Raw genomic sequence first — 24,963 nt, forward strand, 5'->3', positions numbered from 1 at the left:
AAATTCTACTGTTTACAACAACGATGCTCGACAAAATCTAGCACGCCATAGCGACAGACTTCCTCTTGGAGCCTTCCAAGATGGATGATCCATCAACAAACTGCACTGCCTCACAGATGTTGAGCAAATTCTCGCTCCCAAAAGCTGGCTTCACCTGACATATATGAGCCTCATGAGGCTTATACTGATACACGCATTCGAGTCTGATGAGGCTGTCCGAAGCAGCTCTAGCACTAGCCGCCTTCTTCTCTTTCTGCTCGTCCACAAACGGAAAGAACTTCATGTTTTTAGATATGTAACGAGGATTGATTTGTTTTTGTTTAAGGGAAAAAGTATGAAGGTTTGCTCCTCTTTTATACAGGATTCAAGTCTTGTTTGAAGTGGAAAGGAATTTAGATTCGCCACTAGCTAGTTGGGAATCATTTTGAGATAACTATTGCTTCCTTGCTTTTATCAATAGAAGAGGTATAAATTCAAGATCCCTTTATTATTTTCTGACATATTCCTTTTGTTAGAAGTTGAAAGTCAGCCCATGTTAAGGTAGATGTCTCTACAAAATTTATGGTTTTTTTAGGAGTGGATTGCTACATTATGTTATTGAAATTTTTATTTTGTCGAAAATCAGAAAATGTATGTATGAGTAAATACTAGGAGTATTATACGTTTGGTATATTGAAAATTTAATATGACCAATTTTCAATCCTGATATTGTATCGAAATTTGATATACAGTTATACTAAAATGTGTGATAAGATTAGAAACACGTAGGAGGATTGACATCAAGACGTAGGCTAGAATATGCCACTAGATGTGAGCATCATCAAATCTATTGTGAAAAGTGATAAAAGGTATATATTTTCGAAATAATCGAAAATCTCTATTATTCGACGTTGTCGTCGTCGTCTTCTTCACTTTTGATGTGTATAATGTATATGAATGAAGTGATCACATCCTTGCAATGTTGTATGGAATAAAGGATATGATTCTGGCTAGGCAGCTCACTCTGACATACATATGGAATATGATTCTGTTATCTAAATACATTCATGATCATAGATTCAACACAACAAAACTCATCAAAACACTCACACTAAGTCCAATTTTCATTGTTTTTACATTTCTGCATCCAAAACTGACATTGGAGGAATCCCCTGCTGATTCCTAAAAACATTAAGAGGATCAATCTTTGTCTTGGCTCTCACAAGCCTATCATAGTTTTTCAAGAAGTACTTCTCTCCCCATGTTCTTGCAACCTCAACAGCATCAGTACTAGTACTGCTCAACATGCCTTCAAAACCAAGGTCAAGATCCATGTAGTTGACATAGGCCGCCCTCGGCTCAGACGAAACGAAGGGTGTCATCGCGTTGTAGAAGCCCCTTATCCAAGCTATGTAATCTTGGCTCCTCCCATTATCAGCTTCATCCCATTCAACAAGATATTGGATTGTGAAAATGTTGCCTTTTCTATGAGGGAAAGCTATGGACTCATTGCTTATTTTGTGCATGGCTCCACCATAAGGGTCTAGAATCACATACCCCTTTGGCTCTTTTTTCAGAATCTTGATAGCAGATTTGATCCCATTCACCGGAATCGGATCCCTCACGTAGTCCGATTTGGCCTTGAAGTAGTTCTTGCCCTTTAAAAACCGATCTCTTAGACTCGAAATCGAGCTCCCCTTTTCGAGCCCTGAGAAGTAGAGAATGGACTCGATCCAGCTCATCTCCGTGCATTCACCCTCGACGATTTCCAATTCAGGAAATGTCTCATTCATGATCTTGAGAATTTCCTCTTTTGTGCCCAAGTAGAACCCTTTGAATGTAGCAGTGAGCCCTGAGGCTTTTGCCTCAGGGAGAGAGGCCCCCAGGAAGGACGACAGGTAAAACTTGTCGTCCAACCCTGGGGCCACATGCTGCCACCTGTTGACCAGGTCTAACATGCAACCTTCAGATCTTGCCCTATTCACAATAAAACCTGTTACGCGCTCTGGGACTTTAACGAGTCGGATTTTCCACGCGTACACAATGCCCCAGTTCCCTCCCCCGCCCCCACGGATGGCCCAGAACACGTCCTCCCCCATCCCAGCCCGGTCCAACACCCGCCCCTCCGCATCTATCAGGAGCGCGTCCACCACATTATCCGCTGCCAGGCCGAACATCCGCGACAAAAGCCCGAACCCGCCCCCTCCGACGTGGCCCCCTACCCCCACCGTGGGGCAGGACCCCGCGGGAAAACCGAGCGACAGACTCGACCTAGAAATAGCGTAATACGTCTGGCCCAACGTCGCGCCACCTTCCACCCAAGCAACTTCGGCCTCCGAATCCACGGACACGCCAGCGAGATTCATCATATCGATCAACACGAATACCCGGCCGTCCCCTGCCATATACGACGTGCCCTCGTAGCTATGGCCACCGCTCCTCACTCTAATCTCCCATGACCCCAGCCGGCAGCACGCGACGGCGGCCACCAGCTGCTGCCGGCTCTCCGGCATGACGATGGCTGCCGGCTTGGGGACCTCAGCCACTGCGAACCGGAGATTCTGAATGGAGAAATCGAGCAAGCTGAAGTAGGTAGTCGGATCGTTGCCGGAATTTGGGTAGAGAGAGAAGTTAAACACACTGTGATCAACCAAACATGATTGGAGAACTTCTACACTCTCATGACAGTAAGCATGAGCAAGAATCTGCATGAAAATGAACAGAGGAAACAGAATATTTGTCGATAGATTCTTCATTGTGTTTTAGAGGATGCTAATTATGCAGAAATGGAGAAAGTCTGCCGTTTTAAGGCAAAGATTAGAGAATCATTTGGCAATTAGAGGACAAAAGGATGGAGAGATCGATGGAGAAGGCCGGCATTGATTCAGACATGAACATAAACAGACAAAGAATATATAATTTGAGTCTACTTTTTAAAGGATTAATGAACTGAAACCAGACAAATGCATGGAAACAAGGCCGCCTTTGTTTCTTCGTATTCAATCTAGTTACTACTCCTACTATTTCACAGTGAAGAGATGGACACAAAACTCATGCCACCATTTTTATTGCTGTATCATAGTAGAATTTTCTTGAAGATAATTTATCAGTTTTCTGTTTAAACTTTTATGTTTCATATTTGCTTTTATGTTCAAAGTCACTAGTAAAGAATATTCAGCAGCAAGATTTATATTGTGGCATGGAGTGACAAGTCTTGCTCATAATATGAATGTGCAATCTCGATGGCGTAATTAATTTGGGCCTAAATGCAAATTCTTAAATAGAAATATAGAATAAGAAAAATTAAATTTTTTAGAACAATTGTACATAATAAACTAATAGGGCTATAAATTTTGTTCTTAAAATAGATAATTTATTAGTTTTAAGTTAAAAAATTAAAACAAAATAAAAACTCATCCAAATACAAATACAATTTCACACACAAATTCATAAGTCTTGAAAAAATTAAGTACTCCCTCCGTCCCAAGGAAGATGACCCCTTTCTTGGGCGGCACGGGATTTTATGCAACTTTATTTTGTGTGTTAAATGGAGAGAGTAGAGTAAGAGAGAGGGGATAAAGTAGAGATAAAGGGATTTTCATTTTAAGTAATGAGTCATCTTGGTTGGGACAAACCAAAAAGGAAAGTGGGTCATCTTTAATGGGACGGAGGGAGTACTATTTTTTCCGGTTTAACCACAAATATACCGAAAGGCGAAATCCGACTAATCTTGTTCAATCAGGTTTGTTGATTAAGGTTGAAAGTCTCCCAGCAAGTGGCGGGAATCCGTGACCTGAAGATCACCACAGCTCCGTCGTGTCAACTGCGCTACGATCCATCAATTACAAATTATAAGTATTTTAACAACACTAAATACACTGGATCCAAAACCACAAACCTAACGGTATCGTGGAATAATAAAATCATAGCAAATTCAACAATCAACAAAATAAAGCAAAACATACTTTAATAAAATAAGTTTGAAAGGCCAAACACCAAGCTCTAATGTAATGAGACGAAAATGGTTTTTTTTTTTTCGTCGTCGTCGTCTAGCAAGACTCACTATCATATCATGAAACATAATGATGGCAAAAAAGATTGCTGCGCATAGTTAGTTACAGTATTTTCATAAGTACTTTGTAACAATATAAGAAAATATAAAAAGTGACTCATTTTCAGAATCAAATGATTGGATTGACCAATTTCATGAATTTTGGCGGGGTTTTTGTGTCAAATATTTCTTTTATTTCTTGTTATTGGTATAAGAATTGTTTCATGCTTATTGTCTATTTCTAATTTTAATAAAACACTAATAATTTACTTAATATTGCTGTATTTTCAATTTATTAAATTACTCCAATTTAATTAAATAAAACATAATTATGATATGTTTCCATATATATGGATTATATTCCGTAAATTCATATTCTCATGAACCATAAACTCCTTTTACAACTTTAGTTTCCTTTTAAATGGACCTATGATTTATGTTTTCCTTAATAATTTCGAACAGAATTCTGACATTCTGGGAATTTTTGATACCTAGCTAAAAGTTCATTCAGAAAATATTGAGGAAACTTTTTAAATCCCACATCGATAAATGAAACTATGAAAGAAAAAGTTTTTAAATCCAAATCAAACGTGGTTAATCCTTATCCAGTTCTATTAATTTCGCCGTAGTTATGTAGAGTACTCCACTTAGGTATATACCATTGGCATTTCCGAACACAAATTGACTTTTTAGAAAACAAAAAAAAAAATATTATAGTCCAGTTCTTGAAATTTATCGAAACCATTAATTCCCACCTTTATAAAATTGATTATCAAGAAGTGCGATCTAGGGACTAACAGCTGCTGAAAAATGGCGACAAGGACGTCTGAACTAGTGGGTCGGGTCGACCCGGCTCAGAGCTTTGATGTTGATGCTGTGCTCCGTTATGCGATTGCGAATGTTGATGGGTTCCCTCGGAGTCCTTCAGAATTCACTGTTTCTCAGGTTTTGTTTTTTGCTTTCTTTATTTTTCAAAATTAGGAACTTGTTTCTACAGGAGTAGGAATTGATGAATTTTGATTCGTGGAAGAGTTGATTGTACAGGATTGAATTTGTGATCGGCTATAAAGTTTTAATCTTTTGCTTTTTTTGTTACGAAATAAAGTTGAAGTTGTGCTTGAATTAAGAGTTGATGATACTTTGTAGTTTCTGCATATTAGAGCACCGATTATTGTGGTTTTACTTCAAAAGTTGGGAATTGTTTGAGCTCAGCTGTAATTTAATGGTTGAATTGGCAGAAAGAGAAAGGTCTGTGCTTTGGACAAATTGAGATAGTTCACAAGAAAAGGATAGGGGGGATTTATCAAATTTTTATATTCTCTATTCTTCATGTTTTAAGCTAATAAAAGTGGGAAAATAGTTTTTGGCATAGTAGTCTTTGGTCTCTGTTATGGTTGTGTACATATATAATAATATAAAACCCAAAAGATTAATCCATATAAATAATTTTTGCATTGGAAAGTTGATATGCATAATTGTTTGATGAGGTGAAATGGTTTTATATGTGAATTATTTGTATGCAGAGCTTATTTTGAGTGTACTGATTTCTGCTTTGTATTTCGAGTTCAGTTTGGCCATGGTCAGTCCAATCCTACATTCCTCCTGGAAGTTCACAGCGGAAATTTGAAGAAAAAATATGTGTTGAGAAAGAAACCCCCGGGAAAATTGCTTGAATCTGCACATGCTGTTGAAAGAGAGTTTCAGGTTCTTTTCCTTTTCTCCTCTCTCCATTACAGATTGGAATAAGTATTCTAACACCTGGGAAGTTGTTGCTTGCCTCAAATATTTTTAAGTGTTTCCTTCCGGCCCTTCTTAATTTAAAGTGTAATTTTGGAACACTGCAGGTGCTACATGCCTTAGGTACTCACACGTTGGTTCCGGTGCCTAAAGTTTTCTGCTTGTGTACTGACCCCAGTGTTATTGGGACAACATTTTACATTATGGAGTATCTGGAAGGACGTATATTTATCGAGCCCATGCTCCCAGTATGATCTTAACACCTCCTGATACCTTCATTCTAGTTATCTTGTAAACTAAGGCAATCTTGTAAGGAAAATCTAATTATCTTGTTACTCATTGTTTAGAACGTAGAACCTACGCAAAGGCGTGCCATATATTATGCTACGGCTAAAGCTTTGGCCTCCCTTCATTCTACTGATGTTGATGCCATCGGTCTGCAAAGCTATGGGAAACCAAAAAATTACTGTAAACGACAGGTAAGCAATTTGTTTCTCCCTAGCAGATGTTCACTCAGCTAGGCAATTATTATTGTCAAATTTGTTGATGACTTTTGTGTGCCGTTTGAACTTTCTTAGGTCGAGAGATGGTCCAGACAGTATCTTGTTTCTACTGGTGCGGGAAAGTCCAACAGAAATCCCAGGATGTTAGAACTCTCTGATTGGTTGTCGCAGCATATTCCTCCTGAAGATTCTTCAGGGGCAGCTGCCGGTTTAGTCCATGGCGACTTTCGCATTGACAATCTTGTCTTCCATCCGACCGAAGTAAGTATTTTACTTAATTTTTTTTTTACATGCTTGATTCTCAATACGATTCAAAGGCCAGTTTTTTCTTGAATCAATTAGATTATTTTGCTCCATTATATCAGGATAGAGTGATCGGTATCCTTGACTGGGAACTATCAACCCTAGGAAATCAAATGTGCGATGTTGCATACAGCTGCTTGGTAATCATTTCTATTGCATCCCTTATGAGTTATGGCTCTATTGTGTGTCTGATATTCGACCTGTATAATTTCACTTGTGCACTGACATACTGCTCAATTTCTTCTTTGCCATGTCAGCATTACGTCTTGGATATTTCTTTGGACAAAGTAGAAAATAATGGTGGTCTTGAATTTACTGGAATACCGGAAGGAGTTCCTACACTAGCAGAGTATCTGGCGGAATATTGTGCTGTTGCTGTAAGGACTACTTGATGATCTCTGAATTTATGCAGTCCTTAGCCAAACCTTGTTTTATACAGCTGAAAATAAATAGATCGGGTATATTATTGGTATTCTAAATAATTTTTAGTGATGGGATAAAAGAATCAAACAAGAAAACTGTCAGCACTTAAGAGTTTCAATTATTAATTTCCTCGATCTCATTGTTGTGACTGTACAAACACTGGATTTCATGGGAGCTCTTAACTCTGGTTGTTGATGGCAACTCAGGGGAAACCATGGCCTGCCTCTCAATGGAAGTTCTACTTCGCCTTTTCTATGTTTCGTGGAGCATCTATCTATGCCGGAGTACATGCTCGATGGATCATGGTATTGGCTATTGAACTAATCTGCTAGATGGCTTGCTTGCCCATTTGGATGTTTTACGTATAGGAGCTTAGTAGTGAATAGAGATATATATTTCATAACATGCCTTTTGTAGGGAAATGCTTCAGGAGGAGAGCGTGCCCGCCATGCTGGACAGAAGGCGGATGCTATGATCGAGATTGCTTGGGCATTTATTCAGAGGGAATCTGTTCTTCCCATGCATCCTCCACAGGGTAACCTCGATTTCTGACGTAATCTGATTTCCATATTCCTTATGAATGGTGCTATCTGAGTTTCTTACTCCCGATATATTCAAGTTGCTGCTTTGATTTCCATATTTCAGAGTTAATTCCCCGAGAACACACACAACCACTTGGAAAAGATAGCGGAGATAGCCTCTATTTAAGTGGTGGTAAATTTGTTCCAAATCAAAAGGTTCAGGAATTGAGAAACAGATTGATCAGGTTCATCGAGGATCGCATATATCCAATGGAAAATGAGTTCTATAAACTTGCTGCTTCGAGCATGCGTTGGTCTGTTCACCCCGAAGAGGAGAGGCTAAAGGAGCTAGCAAAGAAAGAAGGCCTATGGAACTTATTCATTCCTGTATGTGCAGCTACTTCAGTTTACTTCTCATTTCATTTGCGATCGTAGTAAAAATAATATGTTAAGCTCTATTCCTGAAAATAATATATCCTTGTTTATATGCAGTTTGATAGTGCTGCTAGGGTTAAGAAAGTTGTTTCTGGCCAAGGAAAAGATGGTCTGATTGACAACACGTTTGATAAAATACTCGGTCCTGGTCTGTCAAACCTCGAGTATGGATACCTTTGTGAGATCATGGGCCGTTCTGTGTGGGCTCCACAGGTGTTTAATTGTGGTGCACCGGATACGGGAAATATGGAGGTTAGAAAAGCAACAAGAAGATATTTCTTCAGTCTCTCACTCTCTCTGTTTTCCGTAATTGCAAAACCATTATTGTTAACGATAAGATATCGGTTCTACTTGAGACGCCCGATTAATTGTGCTTAACCGTGTCGTATTGCATTATATGATGATCCCTTATTTGTGTCTTCTGCATTTCTTGTAGGTATTAATGCGCTACGGAGATGCTGAACAGATACGCCAGTGGCTCGTTCCCTTGCTTGAAGGCAAAATCCGATCTGGATTTGCAATGACCGAGCCACAAGTGGCATCTTCCGATGCTACTAATATAGAGTGTTCCATCTTGAGGTACACCGGTTCAACATTACTATGTCCTCTGATCTTTGAATGGGATATATTCATGCCGTGTTAATGCAATTCTCATAAAAATTAATATGGTTAGGAAAGGAGATTCATACATTATAAACGGTCGAAAGTGGTGGACGAGCGGAGCCATGGATCCTAGGTGCAAAGTTCTAATTGTCATGGTTAGATTTGCTATCTCATATGCTTCAAGATTATGTTTCAAAATCTATATTCTAACTCAAAAAAATGTAGGGAAAGACTGATTTTGCAGCCCCCAAGCATAAACAGCAATCCATGATCTTGGTCGACATCGATACTCCCGGTGTAAACATAAAGAGGCCATTGACGGTGTTTGGCTTTGATGATGCGCCTCATGGACATGCGGAGATATCATTCAAAAATGTACGAGTACCAGCCAAGAATATCCTTCTCGGTGAGGGTCGTGGATTTGAAATCGCACAGGTGAGATTTCATTCCGTTTCGTGTTTTCACGAGTTTCTTGAATGCTGCTCCTCACTTTTTCTCCCGCTCTACACCAGGGTAGGCTAGGCCCCGGCAGGTTACACCATTGCATGAGGCTGATTGGCGCTGCTGAGCGCGGCATGCAGTTAATGGTTCAACGAGCAATCAGCAGGCGCGCGTTCGACAAGTTGATCGCTGAGCACGGCTCTTTCCTTTCGGATGTCGCAAAGGTTTGTTTATTTGTGCACTTGGGTTCTTTTAGCACCCCTCGTTCCGATTTTAGCTTTCCCAAACTAACATCGAGCTTCTCTTGCGCTGCAGTGCCGGGTCGACCTTGAGAGGACTAGATTGCTGGTTCTGGAGGCTGCAGATGAGCTCGACCGCGTTGGGAACAAGAAGGCGCGTGGAACCATCGCCATGGCCAAGGTTCGCATTAATTAGCCTCAAAGTTCGAGTTGTGAAACTTGCACGTTGCCTAACGCTAATCGCTGCATCAGGTAGCTGCTCCGAACATGGCGCTGAAAGTGCTGGACAGGGCGATGCAAGTGCACGGTGCAGCGGGTTTATCGGGCGACACTGTCCTGGCTCACCTTTGGGCAACCGCACGAACCTTACGGATTGCAGATGGTCCCGATGAAGTCCATCTGGAAACTATTGCCAAACTAGAGCTTCGAAGAGCTAAGCTTTGAACACATTCTCCTATTTTCCTTCTATAAGATAATAATGTTGTACAACTACGCTTATATACCGCGATAGAATAAAATGTTGTAACATTCAAAAAAGGATTTCATGTTGTAATATTGATTTCAAAAAAAAAATGAAAAATCAGACAATAGTCCTAATCTAGAAAGTATTATAAAGAAATGATGTGGAAGTGCATATAATTATAATCAATCTGAACTAAATAGGAGTATTAATTAATTAGGATTATAGGGAGCTCCGGATGCCTTGATCCAAGAGTCGTCGCCGAAGGCTTTTGCACCCGTCCAGCTTTGGATTTGCTGACCGTTCAAGGTTTGGATCCCCTTCCACTTGACCCGCTTGGCCACATTCGACCCGGGCCCTTTGTTCCCATACTCGACGTAGAAGCAGGTGTCGATGCCTATGTCTTCGATCCACTTGGCCCAGCCCGTCTCGTTGATGAAGCCGTCGATTTGGGAATTCATGATGATTGTCCTTGCCAGCTTCTTCCATGGCCGCCCCAGGAACGCCTGCACCGGCGGTTTCACCTGCAGCAGCCCCGGTTCCGCTATGAACTTGCTGTTCTGGATTATGACCGCTGTGCCGCTCTTGGGGTCGGAGCGGCCGTGGGCGACGGCCACGCACTCTTGGCCCGGGATAGGCTTGCGCGTGATGAAAGTGCAGTCTTGGTAGAGGGCCAGACCGCTGCCGAAGATGTAGTCGATGGTGCCGCTGATGATGCAGTTGCGGAAGTATTGGCGGTGGACGTCAGCGCAGAGGGTGTCCTGGTAGCCATCCATTCGGACGTTGTAGAGCACGGCTCGGTCTCCGGAGAGTCGCACTGCGAGGGCCTGTAGGCCTTCCGGCCCCGCTGTGTTCTCCACTGTGAGGTCCTTGGCCACGAAATCATCTCCGTTCACCGCTACAACACCAAAATCACATGCTAATTTCGAGAATATGCAGGTATGATATTCGATGAGAGTTTAATAGATTTGAAAGGTCCTACTCAGACTTACCAAGCGTGGCGGTGGCGTAACTCTGAACACCGCCTTTGACGCTCTTTTGTCCGGTGATTTTGGTGGAGGGGCCACCGCCGATGAGCACAAGTTTGTCAAGCCCCCACGGAATGTCGACGTTCTCTGCGTAGACTCCCGGCTTTATGAGTATGACTAAGAACGCACCATTATCCCCTTTCTTCTTAGTATGAGCAGGAATAGTCTTGGCTATCGATTGCACCGCATCGGTGATGCTTTTGAACTTCCCGCTCCCGTCTTTTGCCACCACTATCGTCGGCTTCGTCTGAAACGCCGTCGCTTGAAGCAACCGCCTAGTCACGAAAGCATCCCCTTCCGATTCCGCCTCCTCCGCCATCAGCTTTCGGGAATTTCCCGTGGTGGCACCGTCGCTGTCCCCGCCGCCGAGGAGATCTCCCAGCTGCAATGTTTCAAGAAACTCGGATATATCTGTGACCATAGCTAGTCCATTGCTAGATAGCTCCCTCGCAGTCTTGAGCAAATTCTTCATCTTCTCCCCTGTTTCTCCTTTGGTGTTCTGGAAGCCGTCAATGCACGTCTCCTGGTCCGTGATCACGGCGCTCATCCACGACCGCAGATCCGCCACGAACGCCTTCATGTTAGACCCGTCGAAGCTGCTGATCTTGTCCACCGCCCGCTCCAAGTCCCACACCGCCTTCTCCAGCACCTCCCGGCACACTTCGTAGGCGCCCTTCGTCATGGGGTCGGTGGCGGCCTCTTTAAGAATGCTCGACTCGCTGAGCGCGTGCCCGACTTTCTTGATGGCCACGTCGATGGCCGCCTCGATCAGCTTCTTGGGGTCGGTCGTGTTCACCCCTTCCAGGCTGGCGTGGCACGTTTCCTGGAAACGTGTCGGGGCGCAGATGGAGTCCACGGCCTTGGTCGTGGACTCCACCTCCGGATGAGCCTCCTCGCTGCTGCCTCGGGTCGTCAGCACAACCGCCACGATGGCTCCCACCAGCAGAACGGAGGCCACGGCTGCGATTATGACCTTCTTCTTGGATGATGGATCCCCCATTTTTTTTTTATCACTTGCTTTTGTTTTTGTTTTTTGTTTTTTTTTTTAATTTACTAATGTACTATCTTTGGAATTTTCGCAGTGATTGAATTATTTCATTGTCTTGGGGGACTCTTGTTGATGCAACTTTTGAACTGTGAGGGCTGATTAAATTACATATTTGAAATTTATTGGTATGTAATTTGAGGTTTTGGATTGAGTTTCCAATTTAAGTAAATAAAAGTTAGAGATATTCCACGTTTTAGTAAGCGGAAATAATGGTGATTCATGCATGCAAATAATAGGGGGCCTAGATATTTTCTTGATACTTGCGGTAATATTGTTAGTCATGTAATGGAAGATATGGATGTATCATAATGAGATGGTAATGAGATGAAATTAATAAAGAAAATCGAAATTGAAATAAATTTAATTATATAGACAACCCAGCAATATTTTGTAGTATATAATAAATCTTATACGCATACCTCTTGGTGTCTCGTTTTGTGCACGAATACACATTTCTATAAAGTAACAATAATAGTCATTCACGAATAATGACCACATCCGACATACAAGAATCTAGCATGATAAAAATCTACACATTCTACTATCAAAAAGTGCATAATTAATATAACATGCTTGAAGTTACTTCTACAATTTAATATAAATTGAGAAATAATATTTTTAAGACCTTATACTTAAATTTAATGATATATAGCACATAAGTGTCATCATTTATCTAACTCAACCTTTTATAATAGATTTTCCATATTTCTCTAGGTTATTTAATTTGTTTTTTTTTTCTAAAGAAGGTTGTAGTCCTTTACATTAAATTATAAATGTCTAACAAATCTTTAAAAAAAACACCAATAACATATGATAAGAGCAGTTTAACAATCTCTCTAGGTGGAAATTGAAATAAAAGAAAATCTGCATGTAAACTAAGACTATCTTAGTCAAGTACCTGATTATTTCCTTCGGTATGTATTTGATGTTGTACTCTCAGTCTAGTTGTATCATTTGATGTATCGCGTGGATTAAGTCTCTTCAGAGATGTCGCGCATTAACTCCTTTTGTAGTTATATTAACTGAAGACATGGAGTTAGACTCGAGCTCCACTCTGTGGTAATTCTCTCCCCAAGCGACTCTAAGCCTAGTTAGAATTCCCCAGAGCTTCGCCCTTTCAATGCTGCAAAGTCTTCACTTAATCAAATCATGTAATCCACTTACCAAGGCACAGGACACTGCCAGCACCTGTCCTCCCCAGATCTTTGTTCTAACTGCCATCACTATTAATTTTAAATTCACCCTTCAGTTGGCCTCTCTCTATGTAAGAATGTTTCAATCTTACGGGGTTGAATAATACTATTAAACAAAGCTCCCATATCAGCGCACCGTACGTTCTTCGTTCCTTCACCTCTAAAATCTTTCAACAAAGTGATGAAAATATTGACAGCCACCTTAAGTTTTTAACTACCTTTGCTTGTGATTAAATACCTTAGGTCGTTAATTTGATTTTAAACCAAGTGAAAGATCTTCTGGAACCGATGATCCAACATTCTTATTAGGATTATAAAAGAGGGACTTGCTTGTTCTATAAATAGTACTATTTGCTTGAAAACAAACAAATTTATATGACAAATATAATACATAGCCTATTTTTAAAGTATAATATTCTAACATTTTGACCATTCAAATTCTTAAAAGATATCCTTGATAGGAGAAGATATGATCGATAAACCAATGCGCATCCTCGGATATGGTGGCATTTTTTGCAAAAATCTTATAAATGACATAAAGCCAGTGTAATATAAGCATATGCTCTTTTTATTTTTGTCAAACTTTAATACACATAAACCTTAACAAAATCAAAAAGTCATATATATACTGATCTCTTTGATCAATCATCACGAAATTCAAAATGAATCTAAAAAATTAATTTGCACGTTTTATTGATCTCATGGCGCCCTGGGCAACAACTTGGGGACGTATGGAACTCCGGACGCCTTAATCCACGTGTCATTTCCGTACACAACCCCACCGGTCCAACTCTTCACCTGCGCCGCCGTCGCCTTCCGGATCCCCTTCCACGTGACCCGGCCCGAGGTATCCGCCCCGGGCCCGCGGTTCCCGTACTCGACATAGTAGCACGTGTCGAGCCCGATGTCCTCGATCCACCGGGCCCACCCCGTCCTGTTGATGAAGCCCCCGATCTCCGACTGCATGATGATCGTCCTCGACAGCTCCTTCCACGGCCGCCCGAGGTACGCCGGCACCGGCGGCTTCGCGGCGAGGACGGCCGGCTCGGCGGTGAACCGGCTGTTCTGGATTATGATGGCGGTGTTGCTCTTGGGGTCGGAGCGGCCCTGGGCGGTCACCATGCAGCCCTGCTTGGGGCCGGGCTTGCGGGTGATGAAGGTGCAGTTCTGGAAGAGGGAGAGGCTGTTGCCGAAGACGAAGTCGATGGTGCCCGAGATGGTGCAGTTGCGGTAGTACTGGCGGTGGGTGTCCGCATTGAGGGTGTCTTGGTACCCGTCCATGCGGACGTTGTAGAGGATTGCGCGGTCGCCGGATACGCGGACGGCCACCGCTTGGTGCCCGTCCGGCCCCGCCGTGTTCTCCACGGCCAGGTTCTTGCCCAAGAAATCCTCGCCGCTCACGACTATAAACACCAATTCAATATTAACAACAAATTTTGTATCCATAAATAACTGAGAATTGTACTACTTCCTCCGTCCACCATTTAAAGAGCCATTTTTATTTGAGTTTTAAGAAATTGTTTGACTTTATGAAAAGAAAAGGGAGAAAATGAGTGGAATGTGAGAACAATTTAAAGTACTCCCTCCGTTCCATAGTAATAGAGTCAATACATTTTTCCACGCCTACTTTACTCTATCTTACTTTATTTTCTCAACATCTCTACACCTTTTTAAATTTCCACTTTACACTCCCTTTTACTTAACTCACCTAACACAATTTTTCTTAATCTCCGTGCCAAAACGAAACGCGTCCATTACTATGGAACGGAGGGAGTTTTAGTTTTATATTGGATTGTGAATGTAAAAAGTTGGTGGGATGTGGAGTACATGTACTAAAAGTTGGATAAAGTAAAGGGTTCTATAAATCGTGGACAAACCAAAATGGCAAAAGGGTTCTTTAAATCGTGGACGTAGGGAGATGACCCCTTCCTTGGACGATACGAGAATTTATGTAATTTTATTTTTTGTGTGGAGTGGAGAAAGTAAAGTAATAGAGAGGGAATAAAGTAGAGAGAAATGTGTTTTCATTTTTAGTAATGTGAGTTATCTTAGTTGAGATAAAAGGAAAGTGAGTCATGGTTAATGGAACGGAGGGAGTATTAAATTCTGATTTTACAAGTACTAAAACTTTTACAACTAGCTAATAGCTACGAATATCAAAATCAATTTAGGAGCATTCCTTTGGAATAAAATTGAGGTTTTTCAGGTAAATTTAATTTTGGGCAATAAATAGTGTAGTAATTATTAATTGATGAGGTACTTACTAAGTGTAGCGGTGTAGTAGGTCTGAATACCGGCGGCAACGCTCTTATTCCCGGTGATTCTGGTGGCATTGATGCCGTCGCCGATGAGCACAATCTTGTTTAGCCCCTTGGGAATATCGACATTCTCATTGTACACCCCAGCCTTGATACGAATCACGATCTGCGAATCATTATTCCTCTTCGGCAACCAAGCAAGCGCCTCGTTGATCGTCGTAAAATTCCCGCTCCCGTCCTTCGCCACCACGACCGTCGAATTCACCGCCACCGCCTCCACCAGCCGCCGCTCCACAAACTCCCCCGCCGCCAGCTTCCGCCCCCCTCCGAGAAAATCCTCGAGCTGCATCGACCCGACGAAGTCGGCTATATCCGTCACCATCGCCAGCCCGTTGCTCGACAGCTCCATCGCAGTCCTGAGCAAATTCCTCATCTTCCGCCCCGTGTCTCCGGTGGTGTTCTCGAACGCGTCCACGCACGTCTCCTGATTCGTCACCACCGCGCTCAGCCACGTCCGCAGGTCGGCCACGTACTCCCCGACCGTATCCGCCTCGACGGCGTCGATCTGCTCCACGGATCGCTTCAAATCGTCGACGGCCTTCTCGAGGACGTCGCTGCACACGTCGAAGGCCTGCCTCGTCATGGGGTCTTCGGCGGCCTCCTTCATGAGGCTCGACTGGCGGAGGGCGTGGCTGACTCTCGCGACGGCGACGTTGATCGCCGTCTCGATCAGCTTCCTCGGGTCGGTGCTGTTGGCGCCCTCGAGGCTGGCGTGGCACGTGTCTTGGTATTGTGTGGTGGAGCAAATGGCAGCCACGGATTTGGAGGTGGATTCCACGTTGGGAGCGGCGGTGCTGACGTGGCCGCCTCCGTCTCCTTTGGTGGTGACTATGGCAACGATGACGGCGGCGACTAGGAGGATGGAGAGGCAGGCTGCGATAAGGCCCTTCCTTTTAGAGAGAGGGTCCCCCATTTTTATATATCTACGTAGGAGTATATGTTTTTTGATCACTGATTTAATTTTTTTGGAATTTTCTCAGTGATCAATTCATGGTGCTAGGGAACTCTCGCTCCCAATTTTTCAAGCCACTTTTGAACTGTGATGATGATTAAAAAAAAGTTTAGGAGGAATGTTTTGGAGATTTATAATAGCTGTTTGTGAGATTTGAGGTGGCTGTTTTTTTTCCTAATTTTAGTAAGAAAAAATTAAGCGATATTCCATGTTTTAGGGGTTTTTTTTCTTCTTTTGAGAGGCCATGCACGTAAATTAAGGGCCCGCAGATATTTGCTTATATTGGATTTACTAGTCAATATTTTCTCTTCTGATTTTTATTCAATTTATTTAGGTGAATTCTTACGAGATACCACATTTTTCCACAAAACTATATACACTGATTTCTCCGCTGAAGAAAAGATACAAAAGACTTACTTAGTTAATCAAAACTAAAAAATGCAACTCATATAGATTAAAATTAAATCAATTTCCTTTAACTTGCATCATCGTAGGAACGTACGGAACACCGGAATCCCTAATCCAATCATCGCCGCCGTATACAACTCCGCCGGTCCAGCTATTAATCTGCTCCCCCTTCAAACTATGAATCCCCTTCCACGTCACTCGGCCCGTCGTATTAGCCCCGGGCCCCCGGTTTTCGTACTCCACGTAGAAGCACGTGTCTAGCCCGAACGTCCCGATCCACGTGGCCCACCCCTTCGGCTCGATAAACTCCCCGATTTCGGACTCCATGATGATGGTCCTCGACAGCTTCTTCCACGGCCGCCCGAGGTAAGACGCGATCCTCGGCCTCACGGCAAGGAAGGCTGGTTCGGCCGTGAACCGGCTGTTCTGGATTATGAAGGCGTCGTTGCTTTTGTGGTCGGACCGGCCCTGGGCCGTCACCACGCACTCCTGGCCCGGGCCGGGCTTGCGCGTGACGAACGTGCAGTCCTGGAAGAGTGCGAGGCCGTTCCCGAAGACGAAGTCGATGGTGCCGGTGACGGTGCAGTTGCTGTAGTACTGGCGGTGGGTGTCGGCGCAGAGGGTGTCCTGGTAGCCGTCCATGCGGACGTTGTGCAAGATGCAACGGTCGCCGGAGACGCGGACTGCGAGGGCTTGGTAGCCGTCGGGCCCCGCCGTGTTCTCCACGCCGAGGTCCTTGCCCAAGAAATCCTCCCCGCTTATAGCTGCAAGAGACCAAAATCAGTTTCGACTCGTCCTAATTTGCCATTTTCGTCCGTTTGTGAATAATTGTCTATTCGCTTTTCACCGTACTATTTTTTAGTAATGGACCCTAAATTCAACTTGTCTTATCACATTCACATTTTATTACTATTACTACCTCCGTCCCCAAAATTTTGACACAGTTTACCATTTCGGTCCGTCCCTAAAAGTTTGACACACTTTACTTTTTACCACATTTTTGGTAGTGGATCTCATATTCCACTAACTCATTCCTACTCACATTTTATTATAAAACTAATACTTTAAAAGTAGGACCCACATCCCACCAACTTTTTCAACAAACTTTCCATTACATTTCTTAAAACTCGTGCCGGGTCCAACCATGTCAAAATTTGGGGGACGAAGGTAGTATAAACTTGTAGACTGATACTCCCTCCGTCCAGCAATAGGAGTCCCGTTTTTCCGTTTTGGGACGTCCGGGAATAGGAGTCCCGGTTCTATTTACCATATTTGGACAATCTAATTACCCCACCTATTCACTTAAATTTCAAAAATGCCATTAAAAAAACCCCAAATTATTCCCTAATTTCCACCCCCAACCCCAAATCTGTACTCTCATTTACGAGAATTCTCATTCTCTCTATCTCTCTCTCAGTCTCCCATTCTCTGTCGGGAATCCTAATCCCTCGCCCGCTGCTGCCTCCACCGCCTCCACCGCGCCGCTGCCATCGCCTCCTTATCTCCCGTCGCCTCCACCACGCCGTCTCTACCACGCCGCCTCTACCAAGGCGCCTCCACCGCGCCGCCTCCACCACCCCATATCAAACCCTAATCGGTCGTGTCCTCTCTCTACGAACCCTAATCCCCTTCCTATTCTTGAAATTAATTGTTGTGTTAAGTGTAATTAGGGTTTTTCGATTGGTTGTGTGTTTGATTTGGACTATGGTCCAAAACATTGTTGTATTGGATGGAGTATTAATTTCATAAAATTTTCTTCTTGAAAAATCTGTTCTTGTGGCCTCTCTGCGGTTTTTGATCTTTGATTTAAGTTTTCGGTGCTAGATTTGATTCATTAATCTTGTCTTTTGAAATCGATTCACATCGGGTTTGAATTAAAGTGTGGATTTTGCGGTGTGCATTGACTTGAGCTGGTTCTGTTCTTGGTGTTTAGCTGCAACTGTTCTTGATGTTTAAATCTTCATATTGTGACTGCAATTAGAGTGCTTTGTTTACTTTGATTATGGGAGTATATAATTTGGAATAAAAAACAGTGATAAAAAAAATACTAACATCAGGAAATTATTGTACTATAAAAGATGAATTTATAAATTAAACATTTTAAGTGGACCCAAAATTCAACTATCATACACCATTTATTACCCACTCCAACACTTTCTTAAAACCCGTGCCATGGAGAAATGGGGCTGCTATTATTGGACGGAGGGAGTATTATAAAAGTAGTACTACATGCATTCTAATAACTTTTGCATCTATTTTTTATTTTATTTTTTAAAATCAGTGCCGAATCAAATCAAGCTAATTAATGGCGGAGATTATGAGAAATAAGTTATGAAAAGTGGTAGTATATACTTTTATAAGACAAATTGAGTCATGGAGTATTCAGAAGGTTACCACGGACTGAATTATTAGAAATGACTTATAGAGAAAATAAAATTAATTTAGAATTTATGGTTTAGGGTTTCACTGAATAACTTACCGAGTGTGGCTGTATAGTAGGTTTGATGACCTCCGGCCACACTCCTCTTCCCGGTGAGTCTGGTGGCGCTCGGCCCGTCGCCCACGAACACGATCTTGTTGAGGCCTTCCGGAATTTCAACATTCTCACTATACACGCCGGCCTTGATATGAATCACGACGAACGAATCATTACTCCTCTTCGGCAACGAAGCTAACGCATCGTTGATGGTCTTGAAATCTCCACCGCCGTCCTTTGCCACAACGATACTCGGCTTCAACGACGCCGTATCAGCCAGCCGCCTCCCAACAAACACGCCGCCCTCCTTCACCACCATCTTCCTCCCGCCGCCGCCGACATACTCCGGAAAATCAGTCACCATCGCCAAGCCGTTACTCGACAGCTCCCTCGCCGTCTTAAGCAGCCTCTCCATCCTCTCCCCGGCGTCTCCCGTCGTGTTCCTAAACGCGTCGAGGCACGTCTCCTGGTTCGCCACGACGGCGCTCAGCCACGTCCGGATGTCGGAGACGTGCGCCCTCGCCCGGGCCGCGTCCGCGAACGCGCCGCCGACCTTCCGGACGGAGCGGCGCAGGTCGCGGACGGCCCTCGCGAGCACGTCCCTGCAGACGGCGAAGGCTCCCTTCGTCGCGGGGTCCTTCGCCGCCTCCAGCAGGACGGCGGAGCTCGCGAGGACGGCGCGGACGTCGCCGACAGCGGCCGTGATCGCCGTCTCGATGAGCTTGCGATGGTCGGTGGTGTTGGCCTTGGAGAGGCTGTGCTGACACGTGGCCTTGTACCGGGTCGGGGAGCAGATGGCCTCCACTGCTTTCGAAGTGGAGACCACCTCCGACCTGGCACGGTTGTATGTGGTGGCGACGATCACGGAGATGATCGCCGCCACCAAGAGGACGGAGGCGACGGCTGCGATTATGACTTTCTTTATAGAGCCGGCGTCCGTGTCCCCCATTTTTTTTTTTTCTTTTTTCTAATTTTTTGTTTTGGTTTCTCTTCAGCGATATATGTGTGTGTGAGTTCTAAGGGGAAATTTTGCACTTGCAAAAACCCTTTTGAACTCTGATAGTGGTGAGATTTTTGGTTAGGAGAAGTGGGAGTTATAGTGTTAAAACTTAAAACTGTGTGAGATTTGGGGTTTGGTGATTTGGGTACTAAATTTAGTAGTAAGATTTTTAAGGAGGAATTATGGCTATTATTGGTTATCGGATTCGGAAACAATGGTGAGTCGTTCATGCAAATACGAGGTCCACATATCAATATCGTTAAATTGAAGTCTTTTATTAAAATTAGTAGTAAAATAATTCAATCGAATTATAACTGAGAAACTCTAAACTCACCGAGAAAATGAACAACATTTCGGCGAAGTTCTTTCAATGCGCCAAAACATCTATACAAAGTAGAGTGGGGTAAAGCAAGTAACATTATTTGTAGAGTGGATCAACCACAACTGTATAAATATACTGTAATACTATATAATTCAAAAATACACATTATATACACTACATTTAGGTCATTAAAAACCATAACTGTTTTACTGATTTAAAAATACACTTAGGGTGCGTTTGGAACACGGAATTGGAATTGAATTGGAATTGGAATTCTATGGAATTGAATTGAGTGGAATTGAATTCTAATTCAATTCCAAATCCATTGTTTGGTATTATTACAGAATTGATGTAGAATTATATTATAATTCCAAATCCATTGTTTGGTAACTTAAAAAATTAACATAGATTTGAAATTGGTTTGATTATTTTAAAAATAACATGCACTTTTTAACAATATATTATATTATTTTTTATTATCTTTTGATAATTACTTTCACATTCACTTTAAATGCATAAACTAACTAAGTAAATCTAAACTTTTTTCCTTATATTCCAAAGATAAAAATACTATAGAATTAGCACGTAATATAATAGTATATAATAATAATAGAAGCAATGATGATTAATTATGTAAGTTAAGATACTTTATGTATAAAAGGCACGTACTAAGATTTCAACAATACATTAAAAGCTACTGTTTTTCATAAACTAAGTATACTAGATTAAACATAACATATTCAAATTCAAACAAAGGTCAAATCAAAAGACAACTTACTTATCAAGTTGAGCTTTAGTCTAATAAGCACCACAAAACATTGTACCACAAAACATTGTACCACAAAACAAATTCTATTACATATTTAGTTTCATAAGCACGACACTAAAAGTTACACCTATTTTGATAATGAAGAATCATAGCTTCGGCTAGACTATCCCTAAATCTAGTCTACTCACTAGCAATTTGAACAACTATAATTCGATCCGAGTGTTGAGCCTCTTCCGCATTATGATAATCACCCAACAAAGTTGGCTGAGTCTCTTTCCCCTCATTATGATCATCACCTTGTTGAGTAAATCTAGTTTGAATCTCATCATCCACTCTAGGGAAGAGGCTTTGTTTCCCATCAAATTTAGTTCAGATTATTAACAGAAATAAAGCTTCCTTGTTTTGAGGCAAAAGTATCCTTGTTTTTGCCTAGAATTTATGTTGTTTTTCCATCATCAAAGAAGCAAAAGTATCCTTGTATCCTTGTCCAGACACAAATGCGTTTTCACCTGTTTACATTGCACACCAAAGTCTTCTATTCAAAGACCTGCTCATCTGGGGGTTTGTACCCTTCTGGATACGTCCTGAAAGCACCGGTATAGTCCTTGTCGGATCAATAACAACTGCAAGGAAGGGCTCTTGGTATTGCTGGTTTAGCATTTGTGTGGTGACATCGATACCGGAAAGCCAACATCCATAACCAGGATGTGAGTGATACCATCCTACCACATTCTCTGGCCCAAGGAATGTGATACAGCAAGTGAATGAAAAAAACATACTAGCATGTATATTCGAACCAAAATGGATGATCGACATAATTAATACACACACACACCAGGCATCTACAACTTCAACTAAACGTCAACCAGAAACTTCTTAGTTAATCCCACAGGTTTATTCATCATGTGAATAATTTCAGCTCAATCAGGCAACACATAATTTACTTTACATTATGAGGGAAAAGATAACATACACTATCACAAGATGCTTAACTTTTCAAATACCGCCACAACCACATCACTAAACTTTCTCAAATTCCAACTCCATAAACAACTAAAATAAACGTCAACTAGCAACTTCCAAGTTAATTCCTCATGTGATAATTTCAGCTCAATCAGGCAACACATAATTTACTCCACATTATGAGAGAGAAGATAAACATACACTATAATCACATTCGTAAGATTATGAAAATCAAAAAGGAATCGGCAATCCTTATGCAATGCGTTATCCCCAAATTAATTAGGATTAACCCTAGTGATTCCGAAGATTAGGAAAATCAACCAAATTTTTGGCAGATTTAAAAAGAGGACAAAGAAATTAACCCTAGCTAACAATTACAATTGAGATATGAAAAAATTAATCCTAGATAGAAACCCAAAAGCCAAAAACGTCGGCTAAGATAAAACCCAAAACGTATAATCGAGATCTGAATTTTTTTTTATGAGATTTAACAGTAATACAATTTCGCAAATTCAAATGCAAAAACGAGAAAATACACACCATAACATAAGAATATAGTGGTAAATCTGAATTTTTGATGGGGAACAATTACCTTGATGAATCCTGTGAACAGCGATGGAGGCAGATCTGCAGAGAGAAGGGAAGAGTCGCGACTCGCGAGAGAGGAGAAGAGGCGGAGAGAGTTGGGGGAAAAAATTATGACCCGGTTTTTTATTTTAACCCGAATTAGATCCGCGTTTTTTTAAAATTTGACCCGGGAATTGAAATTTTAGAATTCGAATTCTTTTGTTGAGGCATAGAATTGAAATTATGGAATTGAAAATTTGGGAATTATAATTCAATTCCAATTCTATGCATTTTTGTGTTACCAAACAATGGACACTACATTTAGGTCATTAAAAACCATAACTGTTTTACTAATTTAAAAATACACTTAAATATACATTGAACTTACACCATTATGTATATTAACCTTTAGAGCACTAGCAATGGAAGGGTCCTCCCATAGGGCCCTTCTTTTTTTATTATTTCCACATCATCAATTTTTGAGAGGGCCTATCTTCCCACAATGGAAGGGCCCTCCCATAGGGCCTTCCCATTTCCACATCATCATTTATTTTGTTTTAATTTTTTAGCACTTATATATTTAATATATTATTAACTTAATTAAATTAAAATGTAAAAATATTATAGTACATGAAATAAATTTTAATTTATCTCAAATATGTGACAACTTATTAATTAACTAAATGAAAACCTAAATTAGCCCATCCCAAATATACTCCATTCATTTAATAAAATTATTGGCCCATTCATTTATAGTCTATCTATTTAATAAATTTATTGGCCCACTAATTTATAGTTTAAATAATAAATTAGGGTTTTCCTCTCACAACCGCCGCTTTCTTCTTCTTCTCCCTCCCTCCTTCTTCTTCTTCCTTTATGTCTGTTGCAGGAAAAAAAAACAAAAAAAAAGAAAAAAAGATGAGGGCCGATCGTCGGCCCTCTCACCACAATGGAGGGCCGATCGACGCCCCATTTGGATCGGCCAAGGCCGATAGGACATTATACAAGTCCTTATAGATGTATATAAATTATATTTTTTGTGCAATTTTTTATTTGATTATATGCAACTGAGATTTTGTTAGAATCCTTATAAATTTACCTTTAATTTGATGGAGTATAAGGTATGAAAAAAATAATTTAAATAATAGAGTTATATAAAATGTAAGTATTTTAAAACCTACAACATTATAGCAATGCATGGAGTTCATTATCTATGTTCGGTTCGACATTATTCAATTACGGTGGCGTTTGATTGCCATGACTAATAATCATGAGACTGTCCATCTAGGATTAAGTTGTGGGATTATTTTAGTTGGAGGGGGTAGGCTATGACTAATTATCATGAGACTATTCATCTAGAATTAAGTTGAGGTGGTCAATCTTATGAACCAAACATGATACATATTTAATCATGAGATTTAATCTTGCCAACCGAACACCCCCTACCTCTACAATATCATTGATTATTTCATAAATACAAAAAGATTGTTTCTCTAATATTTACCGTTACTAAACTAATTAGTCTGGGCGGCCCATCATCCTAATCTAAAGGGTCTAGTTTGACCTTAATTTTGATACAAGAATTGACTTTATTTTAGCTCATACCAGGTTGCACAAGGCTAAAAAGTGTAAACACTCCTTTGGATGATAACTCAACTACTATTAATCTTGAACATTGGATTGGATTATCTAAATTTAAGGGGATTTTTGTCCAAACCCAGTGGATTATATAACAAACTAAAGTTAATCAATTTTTCTCTCATGAATTATTTCAAAAAAAATTAATTCTATACAATTCTCTCAATTTAATTTTTTTTCACAATAAATATATCAAAATAAATTAAAAATAATTTTTAAGAATTGTAATGATATTTTCATTGTATATGTTCACAAGTAAATTTTATAATACTATTATTATTACAGAACAATAGTACTTCATATAATTTCCCACAATATCATTATTTCACAAGCATAATACTACCATTTTTATAATTACTTCATTTTTACAATATCATTCTTATCATTAAAACTTATATAAAGTGAGTGCTTTTATGATCCCATTTAATAACTTTTTCCGCTTTACGAATCAAACTTTAATCTTTTCGAAGCTTCCCAAATTACCAGGCATAAATTACACAAATTATTCCTTGTTCTTTAATTAATAAATATATGTGGTAATTATACTTTGTTAGTTCGTTCATTTTGTGTTTGACATTCGAGTATA

General features: G+C 41.1%; 5 protein-coding genes across 5 annotated transcripts; 1 reads left to right on the forward strand and 4 right to left on the reverse strand.

The window, feature by feature from the left end:
- Window positions 1-1,112: 1,112 nt before the first annotated feature.
- On the reverse strand, window positions 1,113-2,739 carry LOC125206821 (reticuline oxidase-like). Its single transcript, XM_048106044.1, has one exon. The coding sequence runs from the start codon at window positions 2,733-2,735 to the stop codon at window positions 1,113-1,115; it is 1,623 nt and encodes a 540-aa protein (XP_047962001.1). The 5' UTR covers window positions 2,736-2,739.
- Window positions 2,740-4,742: 2,003 nt separating this feature from the next.
- On the forward strand, window positions 4,743-9,772 carry LOC125205597 (probable acyl-CoA dehydrogenase IBR3). The gene is made up of 17 exons (XM_048104643.1): window positions 4,743-4,975; window positions 5,600-5,734; window positions 5,875-6,015; window positions 6,115-6,246; window positions 6,346-6,531; window positions 6,636-6,713; window positions 6,831-6,950; window positions 7,203-7,301; window positions 7,414-7,531; window positions 7,642-7,904; window positions 8,010-8,204; window positions 8,389-8,531; window positions 8,626-8,710; window positions 8,781-8,990; window positions 9,068-9,220; window positions 9,312-9,416; window positions 9,488-9,772. Exons 1-17 carry the CDS (start codon window positions 4,841-4,843, stop codon window positions 9,677-9,679), a joined length of 2,490 nt encoding a protein of 829 aa, XP_047960600.1. The 5' UTR covers window positions 4,743-4,840; the 3' UTR covers window positions 9,680-9,772.
- Window positions 9,773-9,850: 78 nt separating this feature from the next.
- Window positions 9,851-11,723, reverse strand: LOC125205599 (pectinesterase-like). The gene is made up of 2 exons (XM_048104644.1): window positions 10,688-11,723; window positions 9,851-10,593 (listed from the first exon to the last, which is right to left on the reverse strand). Exons 1-2 carry the CDS (start codon window positions 11,721-11,723, stop codon window positions 9,908-9,910), a joined length of 1,722 nt encoding a protein of 573 aa, XP_047960601.1. The 3' UTR covers window positions 9,851-9,907.
- Window positions 11,724-13,511: 1,788 nt separating this feature from the next.
- On the reverse strand, window positions 13,512-16,314 carry LOC125203268 (pectinesterase-like). Its single transcript, XM_048101579.1, has 2 exons — window positions 15,229-16,314; window positions 13,512-14,367 (listed from the first exon to the last, which is right to left on the reverse strand). The coding sequence occupies exons 1-2, from the start codon at window positions 16,193-16,195 to the stop codon at window positions 13,664-13,666; spliced, it is 1,671 nt and encodes a 556-aa protein (XP_047957536.1). The 5' UTR covers window positions 16,196-16,314; the 3' UTR covers window positions 13,512-13,663.
- Window positions 16,315-16,659: 345 nt separating this feature from the next.
- On the reverse strand, window positions 16,660-20,067 carry LOC125206823 (pectinesterase-like). Its single transcript, XM_048106045.1, has 2 exons — window positions 19,122-20,067; window positions 16,660-17,406 (listed from the first exon to the last, which is right to left on the reverse strand). The coding sequence occupies exons 1-2, from the start codon at window positions 20,065-20,067 to the stop codon at window positions 16,700-16,702; spliced, it is 1,653 nt and encodes a 550-aa protein (XP_047962002.1). The 3' UTR covers window positions 16,660-16,699.
- Between the last annotated feature and the right edge of the window lie 4,896 nt (window positions 20,068-24,963).

This window comes from Salvia hispanica, chromosome 2 (genome assembly GCF_023119035.1).
Source record: "Salvia hispanica cultivar TCC Black 2014 chromosome 2, UniMelb_Shisp_WGS_1.0, whole genome shotgun sequence".
Taxonomy (NCBI): domain Eukaryota; kingdom Viridiplantae; phylum Streptophyta; class Magnoliopsida; order Lamiales; family Lamiaceae; genus Salvia; species Salvia hispanica.

Coding starts and splice junctions, on each gene's coding strand:
- LOC125206823 (XM_048106045.1), bottom strand. CDS start 20,067: ATGGGGGACACGGACGCCGGCTCTATAAAGAAAGTCATAATCGCAGCC. Junction 17,407..19,121: donor CTACTATACAGCCACACTCG/GTAAGTTATTCA, acceptor GGTCTCTTGCAG/CTATAAGCGGGGAGGATTTC.
- LOC125205597 (XM_048104643.1), top strand. CDS start 4,841: ATGGCGACAAGGACGTCTGAACTAGTGGGTCGGGTCGACCCGGCTCAG. Junction 6,532..6,635: donor TTGTCTTCCATCCGACCGAA/GTAAGTATTTTA, acceptor CCATTATATCAG/GATAGAGTGATCGGTATCCT. Junction 8,205..8,388: donor CGGATACGGGAAATATGGAG/GTTAGAAAAGCA, acceptor CATTTCTTGTAG/GTATTAATGCGCTACGGAGA.
- LOC125203268 (XM_048101579.1), bottom strand. CDS start 16,195: ATGGGGGACCCTCTCTCTAAAAGGAAGGGCCTTATCGCAGCCTGCCTC. Junction 14,368..15,228: donor CTACTACACCGCTACACTTA/GTAAGTACCTCA, acceptor TGGTGTTTATAG/TCGTGAGCGGCGAGGATTTC.
- LOC125206821 (XM_048106044.1), bottom strand. CDS start 2,735: ATGAAGAATCTATCGACAAATATTCTGTTTCCTCTGTTCATTTTCATG.
- LOC125205599 (XM_048104644.1), bottom strand. CDS start 11,723: ATGGGGGATCCATCATCCAAGAAGAAGGTCATAATCGCAGCCGTGGCC. Junction 10,594..10,687: donor TTACGCCACCGCCACGCTTG/GTAAGTCTGAGT, acceptor TTGGTGTTGTAG/CGGTGAACGGAGATGATTTC.